The 21,204-nt window shown below is 40.2% G+C and overlaps 1 protein-coding gene across 1 annotated transcript; it reads left to right on the top strand.

The window, feature by feature from the left end:
• Nucleotides 1-13,140: 13,140 nt before the first annotated feature.
• Nucleotides 13,141-13,787, top strand: LOC145797701 (uncharacterized). Its single transcript, XM_082885109.1, has 2 exons — nt 13,141-13,350; nt 13,437-13,787. The coding sequence occupies exons 1-2, from the start codon at nt 13,141-13,143 to the stop codon at nt 13,785-13,787; spliced, it is 561 nt and encodes a 186-aa protein (XP_082741235.1).
• Nucleotides 13,788-21,204: the final 7,417 nt, after the last annotated feature.

The following is a 21,204-nucleotide window of genomic DNA, read 5'->3' as shown; positions in this document are numbered from 1 at the left end:
CAGAATTACCCACTGTTAGAAAAATTGTCCTTGGCCTTGGTCACCCCTCCAGACGACTCCGTCCTTACTTCCAAGCCCATTCCATAGTGGTCCTCACCGACCAATCCTTGCAAAAGGTAATGCAGCAACCAGAACTCTCTGGCAGACTCATGCAGTGGTTAGTGGAACTTAGCCAGTTTAACATCTCCTATCGGCCTCGAATAGTGATTAAGGGGCAGGCTGTCGCCGATTTCATCCTGGAGTTTGCTAATCCTACCCCAACCACGGCCCCTCCACCTCCACTCACCCCTACCGACCCAGAAGACCCTCACTCTTGGACTCTCAACGTCGACGGATCGTCTCGCAGAGAAAGTAGTAGGGCTGGTCTCATCCTTACCGCCCCTGAGGGAGGTTATTTCAAATGTGCCCTCCGTTTCTTGTTTGAGGCCAGTAACAATGAGGCTGAATATGAGGCATTGATAGCAGGTCTCCGCCTAGCTAGGGATATTGGTGTCAGTCACATCTAGGTGTTTAGCGACTCCCAGCTCATTGTCGGACAAATTACGGGGGAATTCGATGCCAAGGAGGATACAATGCGGGCCTACAGGGATATAGCACTCCCCCTTGTTCACCTCTTCAATACCTTCCATATCAAACACATCCCTCGGGCGGAAAACTCTAAGGCAGATAAGATGGCTCAGTTGGCTTCTACAGACCAGTCCAACCTCAGCCATGGTGTCCGCCTCGACTACCTAGCCCGCCCTGCCATTTCCCCAAACCAGCAAGAAGTCCAGTTCCTCCAAAATGAACCCATCCCTTGGGCGGCAGACATCTTCCTGTATCTAACAACAGGGGGACTTCCAGACGACAAACAGTAAGCCGCCAAAATCAGGGCCCAATCGGGTAATTACACTCTTATCAACGGACTCTTGTACAAAAGGGGCTTCTCACGTCCATACCTGAGATGCCCCAATCCTGTTCAGGCGATCTACGTAATGAGAGAAGTCCATGAGGGTATATGCGGCAATCATTCGGGCGGCAGGTCCCCAGCCCACAAAATACTTCACACTGGTTATTTCTGGCCTACTCTCAATCAAGATGCGACAGACTTTGTGCTCAAATGTGACAAGTGCCAATGTTTTGCCAACCGAGCATAAAAGCCTCGGCCAGACCGAGCATACAAAGCCTCAGCCAGATTGAGCATAAAAGCCTCGGCCAGACCGAGCATAAAAGCCTCGGCCAGACCGAGCATACAAAGCCTCGGTCAGACCGAGCATACAAAGCCTCGGCCAGACCGAGCATGACAAGCCTCAGCTAGACCGAGCAAGACAAGCCTCAGCCAAACTGAGCATGACCACCCTTAGCTAGACTGAGCATGACAAGTCTCAGCCAGACTAAGCATGAAAGCCTCGGCCCGACCGAGCCCACACAGCCTCAGCCATACTAAGTTACTTTAAGCTACTGAATTACTTGCAGAGTCAGTTAATCATAGCTTAACCCCAACTAAGCACACATGCAGAGCTCAGTCAAGGCCATTTATGCAAACTTCATGCTTGTGGCATTAGTAGACACACTTGGTCAAAATTCCAGGTCCATAAATGGCACAAGCCCCACAAGTTACTGGCGACCGCGGCATCAACTGCCATATGAAATTCAGCAAACCCCTTGAATTGCTCCACTGCTGCGACATACAGGTCAGGGTATGCTGCCCTTTCAGAGGTTGCCTTGGTTCTTTCTTCCTCCAACTCCTTTTCCAATCTCTCTTTCTCTTCCATTGCCTTCACACGCTCATCTTCCAGCTCCTTCTGTAGCCCAGCAATCTTCAGGTCTGCCTCTTCCTTTTCTTTGATTTGCTGGGCATGTAGTTCTTCATTACTGGTCATAGCCTCTTCAAACCGCTCGGTGCGCAACCGTGTAGGCATTTTGAGCATCCCCTCGCTTCTTCTGCCCACCAGTCAGTTGGAACTCGAGCGACACTACCTTGCGGCGATCGTCCTCTAGCTCCAACTTGACCGCGAGCAGCTCAGCATGGTCTCGAGCAGCAACATTGCTCTGCACGATAGCCATTACTTCCATCTTCTTCGCTTTCTGCGCCTCCTCCAACCCCCTGGCACACGCACTCCGCGCAGCCCTCCTCCAACCCACGCTCTCCCTCTTGAAATTTTCAAGTTAGGCCTCCACCTCCCCCAACTTCTCCCTCTCCCTCCTCCATTCGCCCTTCGCTACCGCCGCCTTATTCAACAAGGCTCCTGCTAAGGCAGCCGCATCTATCTAGGCTGAGCACAACCCCTTCATCAGCTCAGCCTCAGTATAACAAGCCACCGAGCGAACGGCTGCGTCTTCCACCACCCCCAAGAGGCGGTCTACAGCCATTCTGGCCTCTCTCCCTTCCCCTTCTACTCGCCCGGACACCGTAGGGACGTGGTAGAAGGCGGTCTTCAACCTTGGCCTCGCTCCCTCCCCTTCGGGTGCCAGACCCTTCTGTGGTTGTGGCTCTCCCCTGGGCTCTACCCTTGGCTCAGTGCCGACCCCGCCACTTTGCATTTCCTCCCCAAGGCCAGCCGCCCCACTCTCTCCCTTTTTGGACGCCCCTTCCAATCCCATTTCAGGGGCCCCCTCTGCCTCCCCAGCCAGGGGAGTCTGCTCCGTCGTCGCCTCCTTCCTCCTCTTCAAGGCAGGCTCCCCCTCACTCCTCCTCAATCTCTTCTTCTTTTTCATCGCATCCCTCATCTCCTCGTATGCTCTCTCCTTCAAAGGATCAACTGGGGGCGGTTGTGGCTCAAATCTACCTAAGTCTTTTTCCCCTAGGGGTTTGGGGCGCGGTCGGATCCTCTCCCTCGTGATCGGCTTCGGCGGTCGGTCTGCCTGGGACTTTTTGAATTTACTGGCTTTGGCAAGGATGGCCATATCCTCAGCATCTTGCGCTTTTCTTCTAGTTTCTAATTTCGCCAGTCCCAGGTCTCCACCGATCGGTTGAGGACCTAACCCTGCCGCAAACAAGGCTGACGGCTGAACAAGCTCGTCCCATCGGGCGCCCTCCTTCTCTCTCCATTCTTTCACCTTCTTCACTCTCGCCTCTGCCGCTGCTCCCAGTTTTGGCTCCACAGACTTAGTGGGCACTTTCCACACTGTGCACACCCCAACCCCTCTGTTGGAAGACACATAGAACTATCGCGGCCTCCACTCCTTTATCGATGACGGCAACCCTACCACCAGCCCCTTCCCCGCCGCCGCCTGCAAAGTGACCCAAGTCTCTTGCTGCCCCGACGCCTTGTAGCATGCAAAAAATACGTCCGCCGTCATCTCAGCCCCCCCATTCGCCTTCGGCCACGCGCTCGCACAGGCCAGCAAGATTTTCCACGCATTCGGCATCAGTTGGCCTAGAGCTACCTCTAACCGGTTCAACACATCCACCACTATCTAGGGTAGGGGCAACCTTAAACCCCTTTTTAGCGCCTCCTCGTATAGGTCAAATTCCCCCAGTCGAACGTCGGATGCCCTCTCCTTCTACTCTGACAGTTTCAACTCTATCTCGGCGGGAATCTGGTACTTCTCTCGTATACCCTCTAGCTCCTTCGCGGTAATAATCGACTTGTCGGCCTTTGTATGCCAGTGATCTGGCTCCACCTGACTGATTGGTGTCGGCGCCGCCATCATTGTGGACGAACGAGGTCACCCCGACAGTTTCCCTCCACTCCCCTCTCCGTCCTATATTGCTCTGCCAAATCCACCGCGTCGTCGTCCCCCAATGGATCAACCTTGGCCTTTGCAGCTTCTTCTTGGGCCATTTCTGTGGCGTGTCTACGAATAGCTTCGGATGCGGGCGCAAGGAAATTCAAAAAATGTCGCAAGGGTGTATCACTTGCAACGAAGGAGTCTATACTTGGAGTGTTTTGATTTTTCGAAAAAAGGTAGGTAAAACGTATAATCCCAAAAGCCCAACGCTTGCCTTTATTCCAGGGGTCACAATTAATTTTTGCCAATTTGAAAAATTTTCAACCATCCGCCAAAATTGTCTTTTCAACACCCATAATGACCTATTGTTTCACTTCTGGCCCAACGCCTAACCTTCCCCACCACGTGATTCTGTCACGTGTACGACCACGATTCACTGCCCCCTTCCTCTATCCTGTCTTTTCCACTTCAAGTCATTACGCGACCCACCGCCTCTCGAGCCCTGCACCCCGCCACCTCACCCTTCGCGGTCGGCCCTCCTCATGGTCGGTCCCTCCATTCGGTTACCCATCGTGGTCGGCCCTCCTCATGGTCGATCCCTCCACTCGGTTACCCTTTGCAGTCAGCCCTCCTTCTGGTCGGTCCCTCCACTCGGCTACCCTTCGCGGTCGGCCCTCCTTATGGTCGATCCCTCCACTCGGTTACCCTTCGCGGTCGGCCCTCCTCAGGGTCAGTCCCTCCACTCGGTTACCCTTCGCGGTCGGCCCACCTCACGGTCGGCCCTCCTTACGGTCGGTCCCTCCACTCGGCCACCTCTGGTCGGTCGCTCCTTTCACTTGACCTTCAACCCCCATCTTTCTCATTATTCCCTTCGTTGGACTAAAGCTGCACTTGGGAATGGGAGACTACTGACGTGGGTAGGCCCATAAAGGCCATAACCCACTATGAACAACCCAAGCCTACCACTTAGGGCCCAATACATAACCCAACTGATAAGGCCCAGCACAGCTGGAAGTCAACATGACTTGAAGGACCAATGATATTCAGACACGTGGCAGGTAAAGGGCAAGCTATATCAACAGACAAAGATCTGCAAAATTATTGCCACTACACATCGCCATTAATGCAGCCCCTCACAGCATTTATTATGACAACACCTCTCCGTCGGGGCGGCATGCCCTCACCCTGAACAAGGTAAGCTACAACATAGACTTTTGGCCAAGGTGACACGTCGGAAGGGACAATGAAATGATTACCAAAGGATATAAGCAAACGTTAAAGACAAGAAGAAGGTTAAGCTTTCTATCTCTAATCTATCTCTACAATCCATTTCTCTTCCTAACTTGCTCGTCGGAGGGTTCGCTGGGGGACTCCCCGTTCCCCATCGGACTGATCCACGCTTCTCAAGCCTATGCCCGAATGACCAAGCCCACGGGGGAACCTGCATAAAAGTCCAATGGGGAACGGGGAGTCCCCCAACGAACCCTCCGACGAGCAAGTTAGGAAGAGAAATGGATTGTAGAGATAGATTAGAGATAGAAAGCTTAACCTTCTTCTTGTCTTTAACATCTGCTTATATCCTTTGGCAATCATTTCGTTGTCCCTTTCGACCTGTCACCTTGGTCAAAAGTTTATGCTGTAGCTTACCTTGTTCAGGGTGAGGGCGTGCCGCCCCGACGGAGAGGTGTTGTCGTAATAAATGCTGTGAAGGGCTGCATTAATGGCGATGTGCAGTGGCAATAACTTTGCAAATTTTGTCTGCTGATACGGCTTGCCTTTTACCTGCCACGTGTCTGAATATCATTGGTCCTTCAAGTCATGTTGACTTCCAGCTGTGCTGGGCCTTATCAGTTGGGTTATGTATTGGGCCCTAAGTGGTAGGCTTGGGTTGTTCATAGTGGGTTATGGCCTTTATGGGCCTACCCACGTCAATTATCATATTTAGGATTATCATACTTATGTTTTTATCCTCCTATATAGAGGAGTCTTGTATATATTGTTACATAATTATTCAACACAATATTTAATATAATACAAATCTCTTTCTCTCTCTCTCTCTCTCTCTCAGTCTTTTAGATAATCTAACATGGTATCAAAGTTAGAATAAGTACCTAGTAATTTTGCTTCATCGGCGGGCGATAGTTTTGCCTTAGCCGCCCGCCAAACCTCAACCCAATCCACTGCTATATTTTCTTTTAGTATCACTTCATAGTAATCTCTTTCTCCATCCGCTAGTTTATTCCTATCCCAAATATCTCTATCATATATATATATATATATATATTTACTCATAATCCATTTTTGTGTTTCCCTTTGTTTCAACATCAAATACGTTTCTATCTTCAAACCTATTTGAGTTTGGGAGGGGGTATTATGCCTATATCATGGTGAGCATGGTAATTTATCATGTGAACTACCTAAGCCTCCCTCTGGTGCATAACCCAAGCCATCCTTTCTGGCGCACCATCCAAGCCGCCTCTTGGCGTAACAATTAAGCTGCCCCCTCTAGCGCACAACCGAAGCCACTCCCTCTGACGTACAACCTAAGTCACATCTCTTGGCGCACTCTCTAAGTCGCCCCCTGGCACACTTTCTAATAAGCCGCCACCTGGTGCACTTAGTCATCTATTGCCATCATTGTTCAATACCACATCATAAGTTATGTGTGTGCCACACTTATTGATTCAACATCTAGTCTCTACAATGGTCCGACATGATTTCTTAAACTGTCTTGACATTGATTCCAGTCAGTTCCTACTACGGTCCGACATGACCTCATAAACTGTCCCGACATTGATTCCAGTCAGTTCCTAAAATGGTCCGGTATGACCCCTTAAACTGTTCCGACATTGATTCTAGTCAGTTCCTACAATGGTCCAGCATGACCCCGTAAACTTTCCTGACATTTATTCCAATCAATTCCTACAACGGTCTGGTATGACCTTAAACTGTCCCGGCGTTAGCTTCAGTTTCTGATCTATCTCAAGTGCCATTGCGCTCCAGTTCGGACTTTGCAATCTACTTGCCTTATATTTTATTTTTTAATTTTATTTCATGTTCTAGTTTCTCTCTCTAAACTCAAGTTCGTATCCCTACTTGAGTTTGAGAGGGGTGTTAAATATAGTAACTATATATTCTGTCTATCATACATACCATATTATATTCATTACCATATTTACGATTACCACACTTAGATTTCTCTTCTCATACATAAAGGAGTATTGTATACATTGTTACATAATTATTTAACACAACATTAAATATACACATAATATAATATTCTCTCTTTCTCTCTCTCTTAAATATTATAACACTACCCAAAATCTCTTTTGGTTTTTGGATTTACTTATGCAATTGTAGAGAGGGTTTGTTGAGTTTGGTGGAGGAATTTTCGAAGCAGCCATTGATGTCAAAGATAGAGATCTGGCCTGGGTGGACCTGAGGGTCGAGTCGAAGGGTAACGAAGTCACCAATTCTATCGGCGACACAACCCAGGAAATCGAAGCCAGGGCCAAGGTTAGCAACTGTTGCGAGAGCGAAGGACTTGACAGAGGTGAAGAGGGGTTAGGGTTCTGTAACAAGGGTTTTGGAAAGGAAATGAGAGGTTGCATTTGAAGGTTTGGGATGTAGAGAGAGAAGTGTTGGGTTTGGAGAGGTTGGTCGGGGGGCGTGTGGAGATGATCTTCAAAGCAGATTGATTGCAGCAAATTGCCATTATTATTACAATACACGCACATAGCCGAACACACACACACACAGGGCCGACCCTGAGATTTAGGGGGCCCAAGGCGACACTTCAGAAATGAGGCCCTCTTACATTAAAGATAAAACAAAAATCATGGATAAAACGATAAGTTATAACTTTTTTATTTGTTTGTAACCACAAAAAATTTACTTGCATATATAATCATTAAAATTATAAATAAAAATTTACTTCCATATATTAAGATAGGAAACAATCATTACAAATACTTTAAAAAAAATAAAAATCTAGTCTTGTTTTTTTTTTGGGGGCTCATGTTCAATTGAGTATTTGAGCCTTTTTTATATATATCTAAAATATAAAATTATATTTGGGGGCCCGGGGCGCAAGCCTCTCTTGCCTGTCTTTAGGGCTGGCCTTGCACACACACAGAGTGGTGGCAAGAAGAAAACTGATTGCCGATGCTTATGGAACTCAGCGATGGTGGCGAAGATCAAAATCGACCGTAGCGCGGGCTTTCCAAGGCAAAGGTCCAACACCTCACAAGCCAGAAACCTAATTGCCATGTAATAAAAAATCGAATCTGGGATGGAAAAAGATTCCTGCGATGATAGCGGTGGTTAGGGCTGACGAGAAGGTGGACAACTGGCATTGGGGGGTGAGGAGGGTGAACAATGGCTATCGTAGGTGATGAAATTAGGGTAAGGGTTTAGAAAATTAGGGTTAGAAGATTAGAGATGAAGGTGAAAATGAAATTTTATCTTTGGAAAAAATTGAAATTAAAAAAAATATATGAATAAAATGAGAGTTCAAAAAATAAGATAGGTGTAAATTTAACTCTCTAGTTAAAATAATAAAATTCAATATTTTTTTGTAAATTTTAAAAAACAGGATAATAGCTATCAAGTAATAAGTGTTGTGGAGTATCATTCTTAAACCACCAAATAACATCTAATATCATAGATTTTTTTTTTTTTTTGGTCCTAGCCATCCGGTATCCGACCCTTCGGGCCGACTAATCCGGATTCGGGGCGTAGTTTTGGATGGTTAGACTCAAAGCCCCTCCCAATTGGTGATGCGGGGAATCGAACCGTATGAGATAATGATATCATAGTATATTATTGTAGTTGCTGTCGATGATGCAAGTGGTTGACATTAACCTTGGTTGGATACGTTTTATTGACAAGATGGTGATATCATAGTATATTATTATAGTTGTTGTCAATGATGCAAGTGGTTGACATTAACCTTGGTTGGATACGTTTTTTTGACAATTTTTTTTGAGTTATTATTACACTTTTTTAAAGGGTAAAATTGTAACTAAGAAATTAAAAATCTTAACAAATTTACAAAGAAAATTTATTTTTTTATTGTTAAAAATATTCGTGTGATGTTTGAATTTCTTTTGTATTTAGTGAAACTTCTTTTTTGATCCAAGTTGTACTCCAAGTATTTGTGTGAGATCAAAAATGAGCTCAGGTTTTAGATTCCGAATTGATATGGTGACATTGACTTCTTGTTGCTATCTAATTCCACTGAATTAGTAAACATCTTGTAGCGTAAAAATAAAAATAAAATAATTTTTTTTATTCTTTTATATTAATCTATTCTGAAAATACCTAAAATTAAAATAATAATAATAATAATAATAATAATAATAATAATAGAAAATTTTAAATTATGAAATGGATGTTTGGTCATAAGTCTCTCATTGGTCCCTTTTAAAGTGAGGGACAGTCTATACTTTTTTAATTTGTAAGAATAAGCGATTCTTTCATTATGGGCAAACAAATGAAAATTTCTATTTTCATACACCCTTTCATTTATCTGCACATTATATCTCAGTTTACACACTTAATAAATTTGAAAAAAAAAATGTTTTACTCAGTACACAACCCATTATACCAGAAATACCTCTTCTTCATCCTTCAAACACTAACCGTAATCTCTAACCCTAACTAGCCATTGTTGCCACCTCCACCGTCATAACTAGCACCAGTGCCAACACCACCTGCTCCCCTCACATTCGCCATTTCCCTAACCCCCTTTACTTTCAGTCACCTCGCTCAGTAACGGTAATGATTTAGACCAATTTTCATGCTCTTAGATCTGGAATTTCCATACCTTCAACTGTTGTTTATATTATCATTGTGTTGTTAGTTGAGTTTGGTTGTTGAAAGTTGTTAGTTGTGTTTAAAACATATTGGGAGTTAGTTTTTCAAAAGAGTTGTTTTCCATTTCTTTTATTGTTCGCTCGAGCGGTTCTTTGGTCACTCAAGCGGTGTTTGAGATCTCCCAGTATTTTTGCAAGTCTATGAAATTTCTAAGAGCAGGGCGATCTTTGCTCGAGCGGTCTTTGCAAGTCTGAACTTCTGGGAGGAGGTTGTTGTGCACTCGAGCGGTGTTTTAGTCGCTCAATCGGTGGTTTAGTCGCTCAAACAGTCTGTGTTTATATCAAATCAGGGAAAAGCCTTTTTCAGCCACTTTTTCATCTCTCTCTCTCTCTCTCTCTCTCTCTCTAAAACTCTTCTAAACCTAATTTCTTCACTCTCTCTCTAGTTCTTGCCTAAATGCCTCAAAGACAACCAAATCCATTGATTTCTCCACCATAGTTCGATGGAGAAAAAGGTAGAACTCGTTGAAAGTTTCGTTTTAATCGAAGAAGAATTTGTTTTCGGCTTTGTCAAACTTTTACTCTTGCTCTCTTCCTCTTTTATACTTGAGATAGGAATTCCTTCAACCTTTGTATGATTCTTAGCTTGATTATTTGTTTTTTTAAAAAGGTTTAGTGATTTGGAGATTTTTTAGTTTAAATATAGGGTTTGATTTTGGAATGTAAAAAAGAGTTTTTCAAATGGATTCTTGAGAAAGGTTGAGGGAGTGTGAATATTGTTGGGTTGTGTTAAAATAGGGGAAATTCCTCTCTAAAATGTGATTTTTGAAAGTAAATGAAGTTTTATTGGAAAATCATTGATGTTTGAGTTATGAAAGCGAGAAAAGATATTAGGTTTGAAAAGATAAGACGAATGTATTTGTTAATGATGAAAGTAGAGTTAGATATATATATATATATATATATATATTATCGCTTCCATTTTGAAATTTATGAGATTATATCTATTATTGAAAAATTATATGTTAAGTAGAGATATCTATTTTGGGCTATCAGTGGAGGCTAGCTTTAATTGTTGTAAAAATTACATGAGGATTAGGTTAGTTGAAACTAATTACTCATACATCTTGCATTGAGTATTGTTTCATACTTAAATAGTAAAAATGTATTATTTTGAGAAAAATAAGTTTATGCCTTGGTGAATCTGGTTAGGTGTGTGGTTGTGGTTTATTATGTTGGCCTGTGTGTCCTTGCTGAAAGTCTAGAAATCCGCGCGATTAGGTGTCGATCCTTCTAGTTAGTACCGGTAAAATGGCTTTGGTAGTGCTTGTATAGTCTATTGTTTTAATAAGTGATATGCACATAACTAAGACATTACATTATTTTGAAAGAAAAATAATGTTTGGCAAATGGCATGCACATGCATTCACCTTATGATTTTGTTAAGCTTTATACAATTTGTTCAAGTATCTCTACTAGGCTTTAGCTCACCTTACATGGAAAACAACTTTCAGGTGCTGATGTTATGCCTCTACCAAGGACATGGCTTGGGAGGACTTGGAACTGAGAGCTTCTTTTTATTTCTTTTGTGTAATTATTTTGTGCAAGCCTTGGGCTTTTTATATATTGAGTTTAAATCATTTTTGTTATACTTAAAAAGATGTAGCCATTAGGACATAAACTTAATTGTACTTCCTTTTATTACCATTCATTTACACAAGTCATATGCTATAGATTCAGGATATAGGATTTATGAATGTGTATATTCACATGTTATCTTTTGTACGTTGAAATAAAATCCATGAAAGGTTAATATCATGTAAATTCTTGCTTTTCTATTAAATATTATGATATGAATTGTTGTTATTATTTTGGGACATTACAACTTGGTATTAGAGCTACCATATTTGAATAATTTGGGATTGTGGGACATGGTTTTTACTTCAATGGGTTTATCTCGCTAGATGATATTAGAAGTAGACCTGGTATGCTATGTAATAACATGTTTATGTGACTAAATAGGTATGAGATTTGATTTTTTAGATATTGATTGAGTCTACAAGTTTTTAAAGTCTTGTTAGAGCACTTGATCACTTCTAATTCTAATTGGAACTCTAACAATGTCGTGGAACAATTATTATCTAGAAAGGAATTTCATTTGTGGCTATGTGATTTGATGCTTATGTGGAGTGAATTACTTGTTGCGCACTGTATTAGGATGTGAGTGAATTAGCTTCTGCACATTTATAAATATGCTAATCTATTGTGTTACCTTTATTAGAATATCAAGACGCGGATGCGGCGGTGGTAGGCGTGGAAGGCCTATGTGGCAGGAGGTACCAATATTGGATGAAATTTCGGCGCAGGAAGAGAGGGTTGGTCAGGCCAATGTGGCTGAGCTAGCAGGTCAAAGGGTTTGTCAGGAGCATTGTGGGAATCCATCGATATTCTTAAGGCTGAGAATCAAGTTCAGGCCCATGTTATAGAGATGGGGCCATCCTCTCTGAAGAGGGAGTTTTTCCAGTCGAATTTGGATGCGTTTGTTGGGGATCTGAAAGAGCTAGTGAAGGCTAACGAGTGGCTTGAACAAATGGTGAAGACATTTAAGATGCTTGGCATTGAAGACGACGGGTTGAGGGTGACCTTGGCATGTTTCCAACTTAAAGAAGATGCGGGTTAATGGTGGAAGTATGCGTAAGGGCATATTGGGGTAACTTGGGAAGCTTTTGTCAATGCCTTTCAGGATAAGTTTTTGCCACCCATGGCTAGGTGAAAGTTGAGGGAGCAGTTTTTGAAGCTCAAACAGTTGAACACGCCTGTAGCTTAGTATAAGGCAGCTTTTACAAGCTTATCTAGGTTTGAACCAAAACTTGTGGCGATAGAAAAATGTCGTTGCATCAAGTTCGAGAAGAGGTTAAGGACAGGGCTCCTTTTCAAGGTGACTGGGTCTATGGCTGGGGATTACGGTCGCCTAGTAGAAGCGACGAATCATTTGCAAACCATGATTCAGACAAAGGAGGAGCAGATGAGAGGCTCCAAGTAGAGCAGCTAAGATGTTCAAGGGGGTGCAATGGACAACAAGCGACAAAGGGGTTCCACCCCACAGCAGTCATAGGCTACACAGATCCACTTTTCCCGTGCTAAGTTTGGGTTCGGAAAGAGGTAACTAGGGTGGTTTTACTTGCTTCAGGTGTGGTTAGTTGTGCCACAAGTCTTCAGTTTGCCTGCAAAGAGGAGGGCAACAGTCTACACCATCCTTAACTCGTTCTCTAGGTTAAGGCCAAGGGAGAGGGTAGTTGCCCACCTATTATTAGTGCAGGCAGTCAGGGCACTTGATGAGGTTTTTCCCTCAGTCAGGTGGCTCATTTGGTGCGTTTGATTCGAGGTAGACACAAAGTCATCCGCCAACATAGTTAGCAAAGTCGTCGAGGGCCAATCAAGGAACCTCTTTAGCTCATTCCGTGCACTAGACTTATGCTCAAGGGATGAGTAGGTAGATTAGAGGCCTTCAGAGCGTATGTATGTTGTTACCACACTAGATCATTTTTCAGCACCTTCTATTGTGAGAGACAACTTTTTGTTGTTCAACTTTATTACTAATGTGTTGATTGATACTAGTGCATCTCATTCCTTCATTTCGTTTGTATTCACATCAATTTTGGGGTTAAAAATGACTCAGTTAGCGTCTCTACTCAGAGTAAAGTCACCAGTTGGGGGTAAAGTTGTCTTGGATCAGCGATGTCATAGTTGTGAGATAAAGGTTTCCAGTCTCCGACTTCTTTTTGATTTCATTTCATTAGACATGTCAGGTTTCGATGTCATCATGGATTGGTTGTCTTCATACCTTGCCATCATAGATTGTTACCCTAGGAGAGTTATCGTATGCACCTCAAGTGTTAATTGCTTTTTTTTTGGGGGGATCGAACTGATAGATTCTTGTCGCCATTGTATGATTCATGTGGTAAGGGCGAGCTTAATTTTCTCCTTGTGACCTTTTTGGGTAATGAGAGTGACATGGTTCGAGGTGACTTGCCAAGGGTAGTTTGTGAATACCCAGATGTTTTTTCTGAAGATCTTGCCAGTTTGCCACCCCACCGAGAGATTGAATTCTCCATTGACTCAGTACCCGACATGACACCAATTTCCATGGCACCATGTAGATTTGCACCTGCCAAGTTGCACGAGTTGAAATTCAACTTCAAAAGCTCTTGGATGAGGGCTTCATCCATCCCAGTACCTCGCCTTGGAGAGCACCGATTCTCTTTGCAAAGAAGAAAGATGGCACATTGCGAATATGCATCGATTATCGAAAATTGAATCGAGTAACTGTTTAGAACAAGTATCCATTACCGCAAATAGATGATCTATTTGACCAGTTAAAAGGGTCATGTTATTTTTCAAAGATTGATTTGAGATCGGGGTATCACCAGTTGAGAGTGAAAGAGGAGGATATTCAGAAAATGGCAATTTGCATGCGGTATGATCATTATGAGTTCTTCGTAATGTCTTTTAGGTTAACCAATGCACTGACTTCATTTATGAACTTGATGAATCAAGTCTTTTGTGAGTTCTTAAATTGATTCGTAGTTATCTTTGTCGACGACATCTTATTCTACTCACCCTCCGAGAAGGAACATGAGAAATACTTGCGAATCATATTTAAGTTGCTTAGACCACACTGTTTATATGCTAAGTTCAGGAAATGTGAGTTTTGACTAAAAGAAGTTAAGTTCTTAGGCCAAGTTGTGTCCGAGGAAGGGGTGACAATAGATTCATCTAAGATAGAAGCAGTGCAAGATTGGGAACAATCTAAGAATGCCTTTAAAATCTGGAGTTTCTTGGGCTTAGCCGGATATTACTGACGTTTTGTAATAGATTTCTCTAGATTGGCTTCACCATTAACCAAATTGACAAGAGAGGAAATAAAATTCGTATGGAGTGAGGTTTGCAAAAAGTCTTTTCAAAGCCTTAAGGATAGACTCACCACTGCTCTAATTTTGATTATTTCGGAGAGAGGTTTAGGTTATTCAGTTTATTGTGATGCGTCTCGAGAAGGCTTGGATTGTGTATTGATGCAAAAAGGAAAAATGGTAACGTATGGTTCGCGATAGTTGAAAACACATGAGAGAAACTATCTTGCTCACGACTTAGAGTGAGCGGCTGTGATTTTTGCCTTAAAAATATAGAGGCATTACTTGTACAAGAAAAGATTTGAAGTGTTTTCCGATCACAAGAGTTTGGAATATTTATTTTCACAAAAAGACTTGAATTTGAGGTGGAAGAGGTGGATGGAGTTTATGGAGGATTATGATTTCGAGTTATACTATCATCCAGGGAAGGCCAACGTAGTAGCTGACACAATGAGTAGGAAATCTGTAAGTAGTGTAGCTACAATCGCCATTCAGGAATGGGAGATATTAGGTGTAGTAAGTGAATTTGACTTACATCTTGCCTAGTTTGTCGGGTCGGCCGCTTTGTTCACCATAGTTGTACAACCTACTCTAGCTAGCCGAGTTATAGAAACACAACAGAATGGTCGCAAAGTGGAATCTATCCGAAAGAAGATATCAAGTGAGAAGATAGAGAAGGGCTTGAATGTTTATCATGACTTGAGTGTGAGGTATCTAAACTGCCTTTTTGTGCTAGAATGTTGTTGAGATGGGGTACTCCGAGAGTTTCATCATTCTCACCTTGCAGTACACCTGGGAGGTACAAAGATGTATCATGACCTTAGTTACCAGTTTTGGTGAAGGAGATGAAGAGAGATATAGCCTTGTTTGTTTTGCGGTGCCTTACTTGTCAACAAGTGAAGGCCGAACATCAATAGCCAGCGGGTTTGTTGCAACCCTTACCTATAGCCGTGTGGAAGTAGGAGTATGTCATGATGGATTTTGTTGTGGGTCTTCCAAGGAATCAACGGGGTAATGATGTCGTATGGGTAATAATCGACCAGTTAACAAAATCAGCACATTTTGTATCTATACGCATGAGTGACTCGGTAGATAGTGTTGCCGACCTATATATTAGGGACATAGTTCAACTTCATGCGGTCTCAGTGACTATCGTCTCGGATAGAGATTTACGTTTCACAGCGTGGTTGTAGCAGAGCTTATAGAATGCCTTCGACACTAAGTTGATGTTTAGCACCGCTTATCATCCTCAAAATGACGGGCAGTTTGAATGCACCATTCAAATCTTAGAGAACATGCTTTGGGCTTGTGTTGTCGATTTTAAGGGGTTGTGGGAGAGACATTTACCCTTGGTGGAGTTTGCCTATAATAACAGTTTTCAATTGAGTATTGGTGTAGCACCTTTTGAGGCCTCGTATGGCTGACTGTATAAATCTTTAGTGTGTTGGACCGAGGTGGGTAACACATTTATGATAGGTCCTGAATTAGTCCAAGAAACAACGGAAAAGGTTGCGCTTATTCGTAAAAGGTTGGTTTCGACTCAAAGTCTTCAGAAGAGTTATTCCGACCGTAGGAGAAGGCTCTTATCTTTTGAGGTGAGGGATCATGTGTTTCTTAAAATATCGCCGAGACAGGATTTGATGAGATTCGGAAAGAACAAGAAGTTGTCTCCTAGATTTATTGGGCCTTTCAAGATGCTAGAGCTAATTGAGAAGGTAACTTATCATTTGGCCTTGTCGCTCCAACTTTTTGAGGTTCATAATGTGTTTCATATCTATATGGTTCAAAAGTACGAGCTTGATCCTTCACACGTGTTGGATTAGACTGAGTTAGAGGTAGATGATGATGTCTTATATGAAGAGAGACCAGTATGGGTGTTAGATACTCGGGATCAAGTCTTAAGGGGCAACACTATTCCATTGGTTAAGGTGTTGTAGCGACACCATATAGTTAAGGACGTGACTTGGAAGCGCGAAGCGAAAGTCTGTGAGAAGTATCCAGATCTATTTATTGGTGTTTGAGTTTTGTATTTAAATTTCATTGCGTTGTAATATATGAATGTTATGATGTTTATAAATTTAAAACTATAGTGTTTATAGGTTAAATGGCTATGGCATGCCACTGTTTCTAACATGAGTTAGTATTGCAATTGGAATAATGTGTGAGGTTTGATTTAAATTTCGGAGACAAAATTTCTTAAGGAGGAAGATTATAACATTCTGGTTTAGACCCATTTTCATGCTCTTAGATCTGGAATTTTCCTACCTTTAATTATTGTTTATACCCTTATCATCTTGTTGTTAGTTGAGTTTGGTTGTTTAAAGTTATTAGTTATGTCTGAAATAGATTGAGAGTTAGTTTTTGAAAAACGTTGTTGTTCATTTCTTTTCTTGTTCACTCGAGCAGTTGTTTGGTTGCTTGAGTGCTCTTTGAGATCTCCTAGTAGTTTTACAAGTCTGTAAAACTTTTAGAAGTAGGGTGATTTTCACTCGAGCGGTCTTTTCTTCACTCGAGCTATCTTTTTCAAGTCTGAACTTTTGGAAGGGGGTCGTTGTGTGCTCGAGCAGTGTTTTGGTCACTTGAGCGATGCCACTTATTGTGTCTGACGCTTAAGTGGTGGTTTGGTCGCTCAAGTGGTCTATGCATATATTAGATCGGAGAGAAGCATTTTTCATCTCTTACCCTCTCTAAAACACTTCTAAACCTAATTTCTTCTTCTTCTTCTTCTTCTTCTTCTTCTTCTTCTCTCTCTCTCTCTCTCTCTCTCTCTCTCTCTCTCTCTCTCTCTCTCTCTACCTCAAATACACCCAAATCCATTGATTTCTCCACCATAGTTCTTTAGAGAAAAAGGTAGATTTCGTTGAAAGCTTTGTTTTAATCGGAGAAGATTTTTTTTTTTTTTTTTTTTGGCTTCGTCAAACTTCTGCTCGTTCTCTCTTTCTCTTCTATACTTGAGATAGGAATTTCGTTAACTTTTGTATGATTTTTAGCTTGGTTATTTGTTTTTTAAAAAAGGTTTAGTGATTTGGAGATTTTTGGGTTTAAATCTAGGGTTTGATTTTGGAATGTAAAAGAAGGTTTTTTCAAATGAATTCTTGAGAAAGGTTGGAAGAGTATGAATATTGTTGGGTTGTGTTAAAATGTTAGAAATTCCTTCATAAAATGTGATTTTTGAAAGTAAATGATGTTTTATTGGAAAATCATTGATGTTTGATATATGAAAGAAATGAAAGATGTTGGTTTCAAAAGATAAGATGAATGTATATGTTGACGATGAGAGTGGAGTTGGATATATATATATATATATATTATCGCTTCCATTTTGAAATTTGTGAGATTATATCCGTTGGTGAAAAAATATCTGTTGAGTAGAAATATTTATTTTGAGCTATCAATGGAGGATAGCTTTAATTGTTGTAAAAATTGCATGAGGATTATGTTAATTGAAACTAATTACTCATACATCTTGCATTGAGTATTGTTTCATACTTAAATATTGAAAATGTATTGTTTTGAGAAGAAAAAAAAAAGTGTATACCTTGGTGGATCTGGTTAGGTGCCGATCCTTCCGGTCAATACCAGTAAAATGACTTTGGTAGTGCTTGTATAGCTTACTGGCAGACACATACCTAGAAATTTCCATTGTTTTGTATCCACTGCCCTATTTTTTGATTTAAAAAGTATTTTTTTAAGAAGTGATATGCACATAACTAAGACATTACATTGTTTTGAAAAAGAAAGCATAGGGCTTGTTTGGTTTGCTTTTGGGAGAGTTATTTTTGAAATTTTTTTTTTCAAAATTTTGTTTGGTTTGTGGTTTTTCTCAAAAAATTTCCAAAATTACTTTCTCTCTCTTACACATCAATCAATCACTTTTTTTCTCACACACATTTACTCAATTACAATAAAATATCAAATCATTCCAAACTTTCAAACTCCAAAACTACTTTCAAATAATACAACCAAACAAACCAAAAAATTTTCTAAACTCTCTTAATTTTTTTTTTTTTTTTTTTGAAAATCACTCTCTCAACAGCAAACCAAACACGCCCATAATGTTTGGCAAATGGCATGCACATGCATTCACCTTATGATTTTGTTAAGTTTCATACATGTTGTTAAAGTATCTCTATTGGGCTTTAGCTCACCTACATGGAAAACAGCTTTTAGGTGCTGATGATATGCCTTCACCAAGGACATAACTTGGGAGGATTTGGAGCCAAGAACTTCTTTTTGTTTCTTTGTATAATTATTTTGTGCAAGCCTTAGGCCTTCTATGTGTTGAGTTTAACTCACTTTTGTTGTACCCAAGTATTGACTTAGAAAGATGTAGCCATTAGGGTATAAACTTAATTGTACTTCCTTTTATTACCATTCATTTATACAAGTCGTATGCTATAGATTTAGGATCTAGGATTTATGAATGTATATATGCATATGTCATCTTTTGTACACCGAAATAGAATTCATGAAAGATTAATATCATGTAAATTTCTACTTTTCCATTGAATATTATGATATGGATTGTTGTTATTATTTTGGGGTATAACATGAACCCTACTTCTTTACCCTTCGTTGACATTGCCCAGCTTTTCCCTTGTGTCAGCTGCTACTCTCTCCACCCATCAGCACCACTATTGTGGTCTCTCACGCCTCTCTTCGATCTTTTTTTCTTTCTTTTTTGTGCACGTACACAGATGATGGAAGACATGATCGTGATGGCGAAGATGCAACAGTAGGGGCTGTAGAGATGGGCTATCACGAGGTGATGGAGATGACGGAGAGTGGTTGAAGTGGTCAAAGGAAGAGGCCAGTGGTGGCGCGGTGACTGGTTAAGGTTAGAAATTTTTAGGTGGTTTGGAAATTGGGGTCTTGGATGTGGAAGATAAAGGGTATTTTGGTCTTTTTATTTTAGGATAAAAATATAATTAAAAAAATTATTAAGTGTGTAGAGTAAGAGAAATTGGTGTGTGGAAATTGAATTTTCCCAAACAAATTTGTTTTCATTTTTTTATATACAATATTACTCTTACTGACTACTTTTATATTTCAAACTTTAAAATGATATAACTTTTTATCTATGTATTAGTTTTTAATAAAATTAAAAATTTTAGAATTCTCTCGTCAAAATCTATTAAATAAGATCCATATTGAGTATGAAATTCTTTTAAAAAAATCATAATTTTTTACTTGTTGAATAACGTCAATAGTAAAATTTTACTGTGAACTTTGTAAAAATTTACTGTTTACGTCAATTACGATGGTATTTTTTTTTAAAAAAAGAATTTCATAGTCAACCTTGATCTTATTTGATAGATTTTGATTAGAAGATTTTAAAAATACTAATTTTATTAAAAATTGACATCTAGATAAAAAGTTATGTCATTTTAAATTTTAAAATATTAAATTAGTCACAAAGGATATTTTTTAATAAATTTTTTTTGTGTTTGTCCTTAATGTATTAAACTTTTTTTATGAGGGGGTTTTAACCAAATCCCCTACTAATGGGAAAAGAAAATGACATTTTTAACCATGCTAAACATAATTGTGTTAAATAGTTGTCTTTGTCATTCTTTTGTCTCCCAAATTAGCTAAAATTCCAATTATATACATATATATACTTAAATAGTCAAAAAATAATTGCTTTTAGATTTTTGTTTTACTTTAGCAAAACCAAACATGGTCTTATAAACTGATATACAAGATGCAGAAAATAGTGTGACATGATTTAACTTAATTTTTGTTTTTCTTGTTGATTTATAAAGAGAAAATTGATGAAAAATCCACTCTAGCAATTGTCTAAGCTATTATATTCAACGATTTTTTTTTTTATTGGTGAGAGGTTCACACTTTGTTAAATAGTTTGGTAAGAAGTCCTGAAGGATATTTTGTTTTCAATTTTACCTATTGACTTCCTTTTATCTTTTTGACTTTTCGTTGACTATCTGTTAAAATTTGTATCTATTTGTTCAAATTATTTTCTAATTTTTTTCAATTTTTTTGTCTATCTGTTCAAGTTTGTGTAAATTTTCTATCTGTTCAAATATTTTTGTATAAATTTTCTATCTGTCCAAATTTTATTTGTGCTAATTTCCCCCATATTTCTCATTATTATCTGATTAATTTTAATATTTTTTTGGTTGAAATATCTGTCCAAATTTTATTATTTGTTCAATTTATCAAATTTTATTTGTTGAATTCAATTATGTTTATATGCTTAAACTCTATCTGTTTTTTTTTTTTTTTTCATTTGTTGAATTCAAAAGATGTGTATGTTAATTTTTTTGAGTAGATTATGGCGTTTTATCTGTTAAAAACTAACTGTAGAATGTCTATTTGTTGCAATTTGTTTCATCAACAACAACAATTGTTAGACCTTTTATATTTGGATAATTGTTTTTGTCTTGTTTTATTTTTTGTTTTGATTTATTTGGAAAAGGAAAATAGATTGAAATCTTCTAATTTATTCCATATCAATTTATTCAATCACGATGTTATTCTTGAGTTCTAAATGAAGCATAAACATGTGTGAAATTAAGCGCAAACAACAGCAGCAGCCCAGAGCAACAGACAAAATAATCTAACCCAAAGGGAGCCGGACGTCCGTTTCGACGACTGGCGGTGGATTTTTTGGCCCAATTTGCTTCTGTTTCAACTTTGTTTGCTCCGGACATTAGACCAACAGTATGCTTCGACGACCGCGGATGACATCCTTGACGACCGGGACTTGACCGAACATTTGGGAGGACACCTGGGTGGACATCCAGGCAGTTGACCACCAAGAATAAAATTTCATCGGGGACATCTGGGTAGACGACCACTCT

The sequence above is a fragment of the Camellia sinensis genome, chromosome 8, assembly GCF_055761805.1.
Source record: "Camellia sinensis isolate YWXY chromosome 8, ASM5576180v1, whole genome shotgun sequence".
Lineage (NCBI taxonomy): Eukaryota > Viridiplantae > Streptophyta > Magnoliopsida > Ericales > Theaceae > Camellia > Camellia sinensis.
The sequence above is the reverse complement of the archived record's forward strand: the minus strand, read 5'-3'. Positions and strand labels throughout refer to the sequence as shown.

Excerpts from the sequence above, each read along its gene's own strand:
- LOC145797701 (XM_082885109.1), top strand. The coding sequence starts at position 13,141 with ATGACTCAGTTAGCGTCTCTACTCAGAGTAAAGTCACCAGTTGGGGGT. Across the intron at positions 13,351-13,436 it reads GTTACCCTAGGAGAGTTATC|GGCGAGCTTAATTTTCTCCT; the intron begins GTATGCACCTCA and ends TCATGTGGTAAG.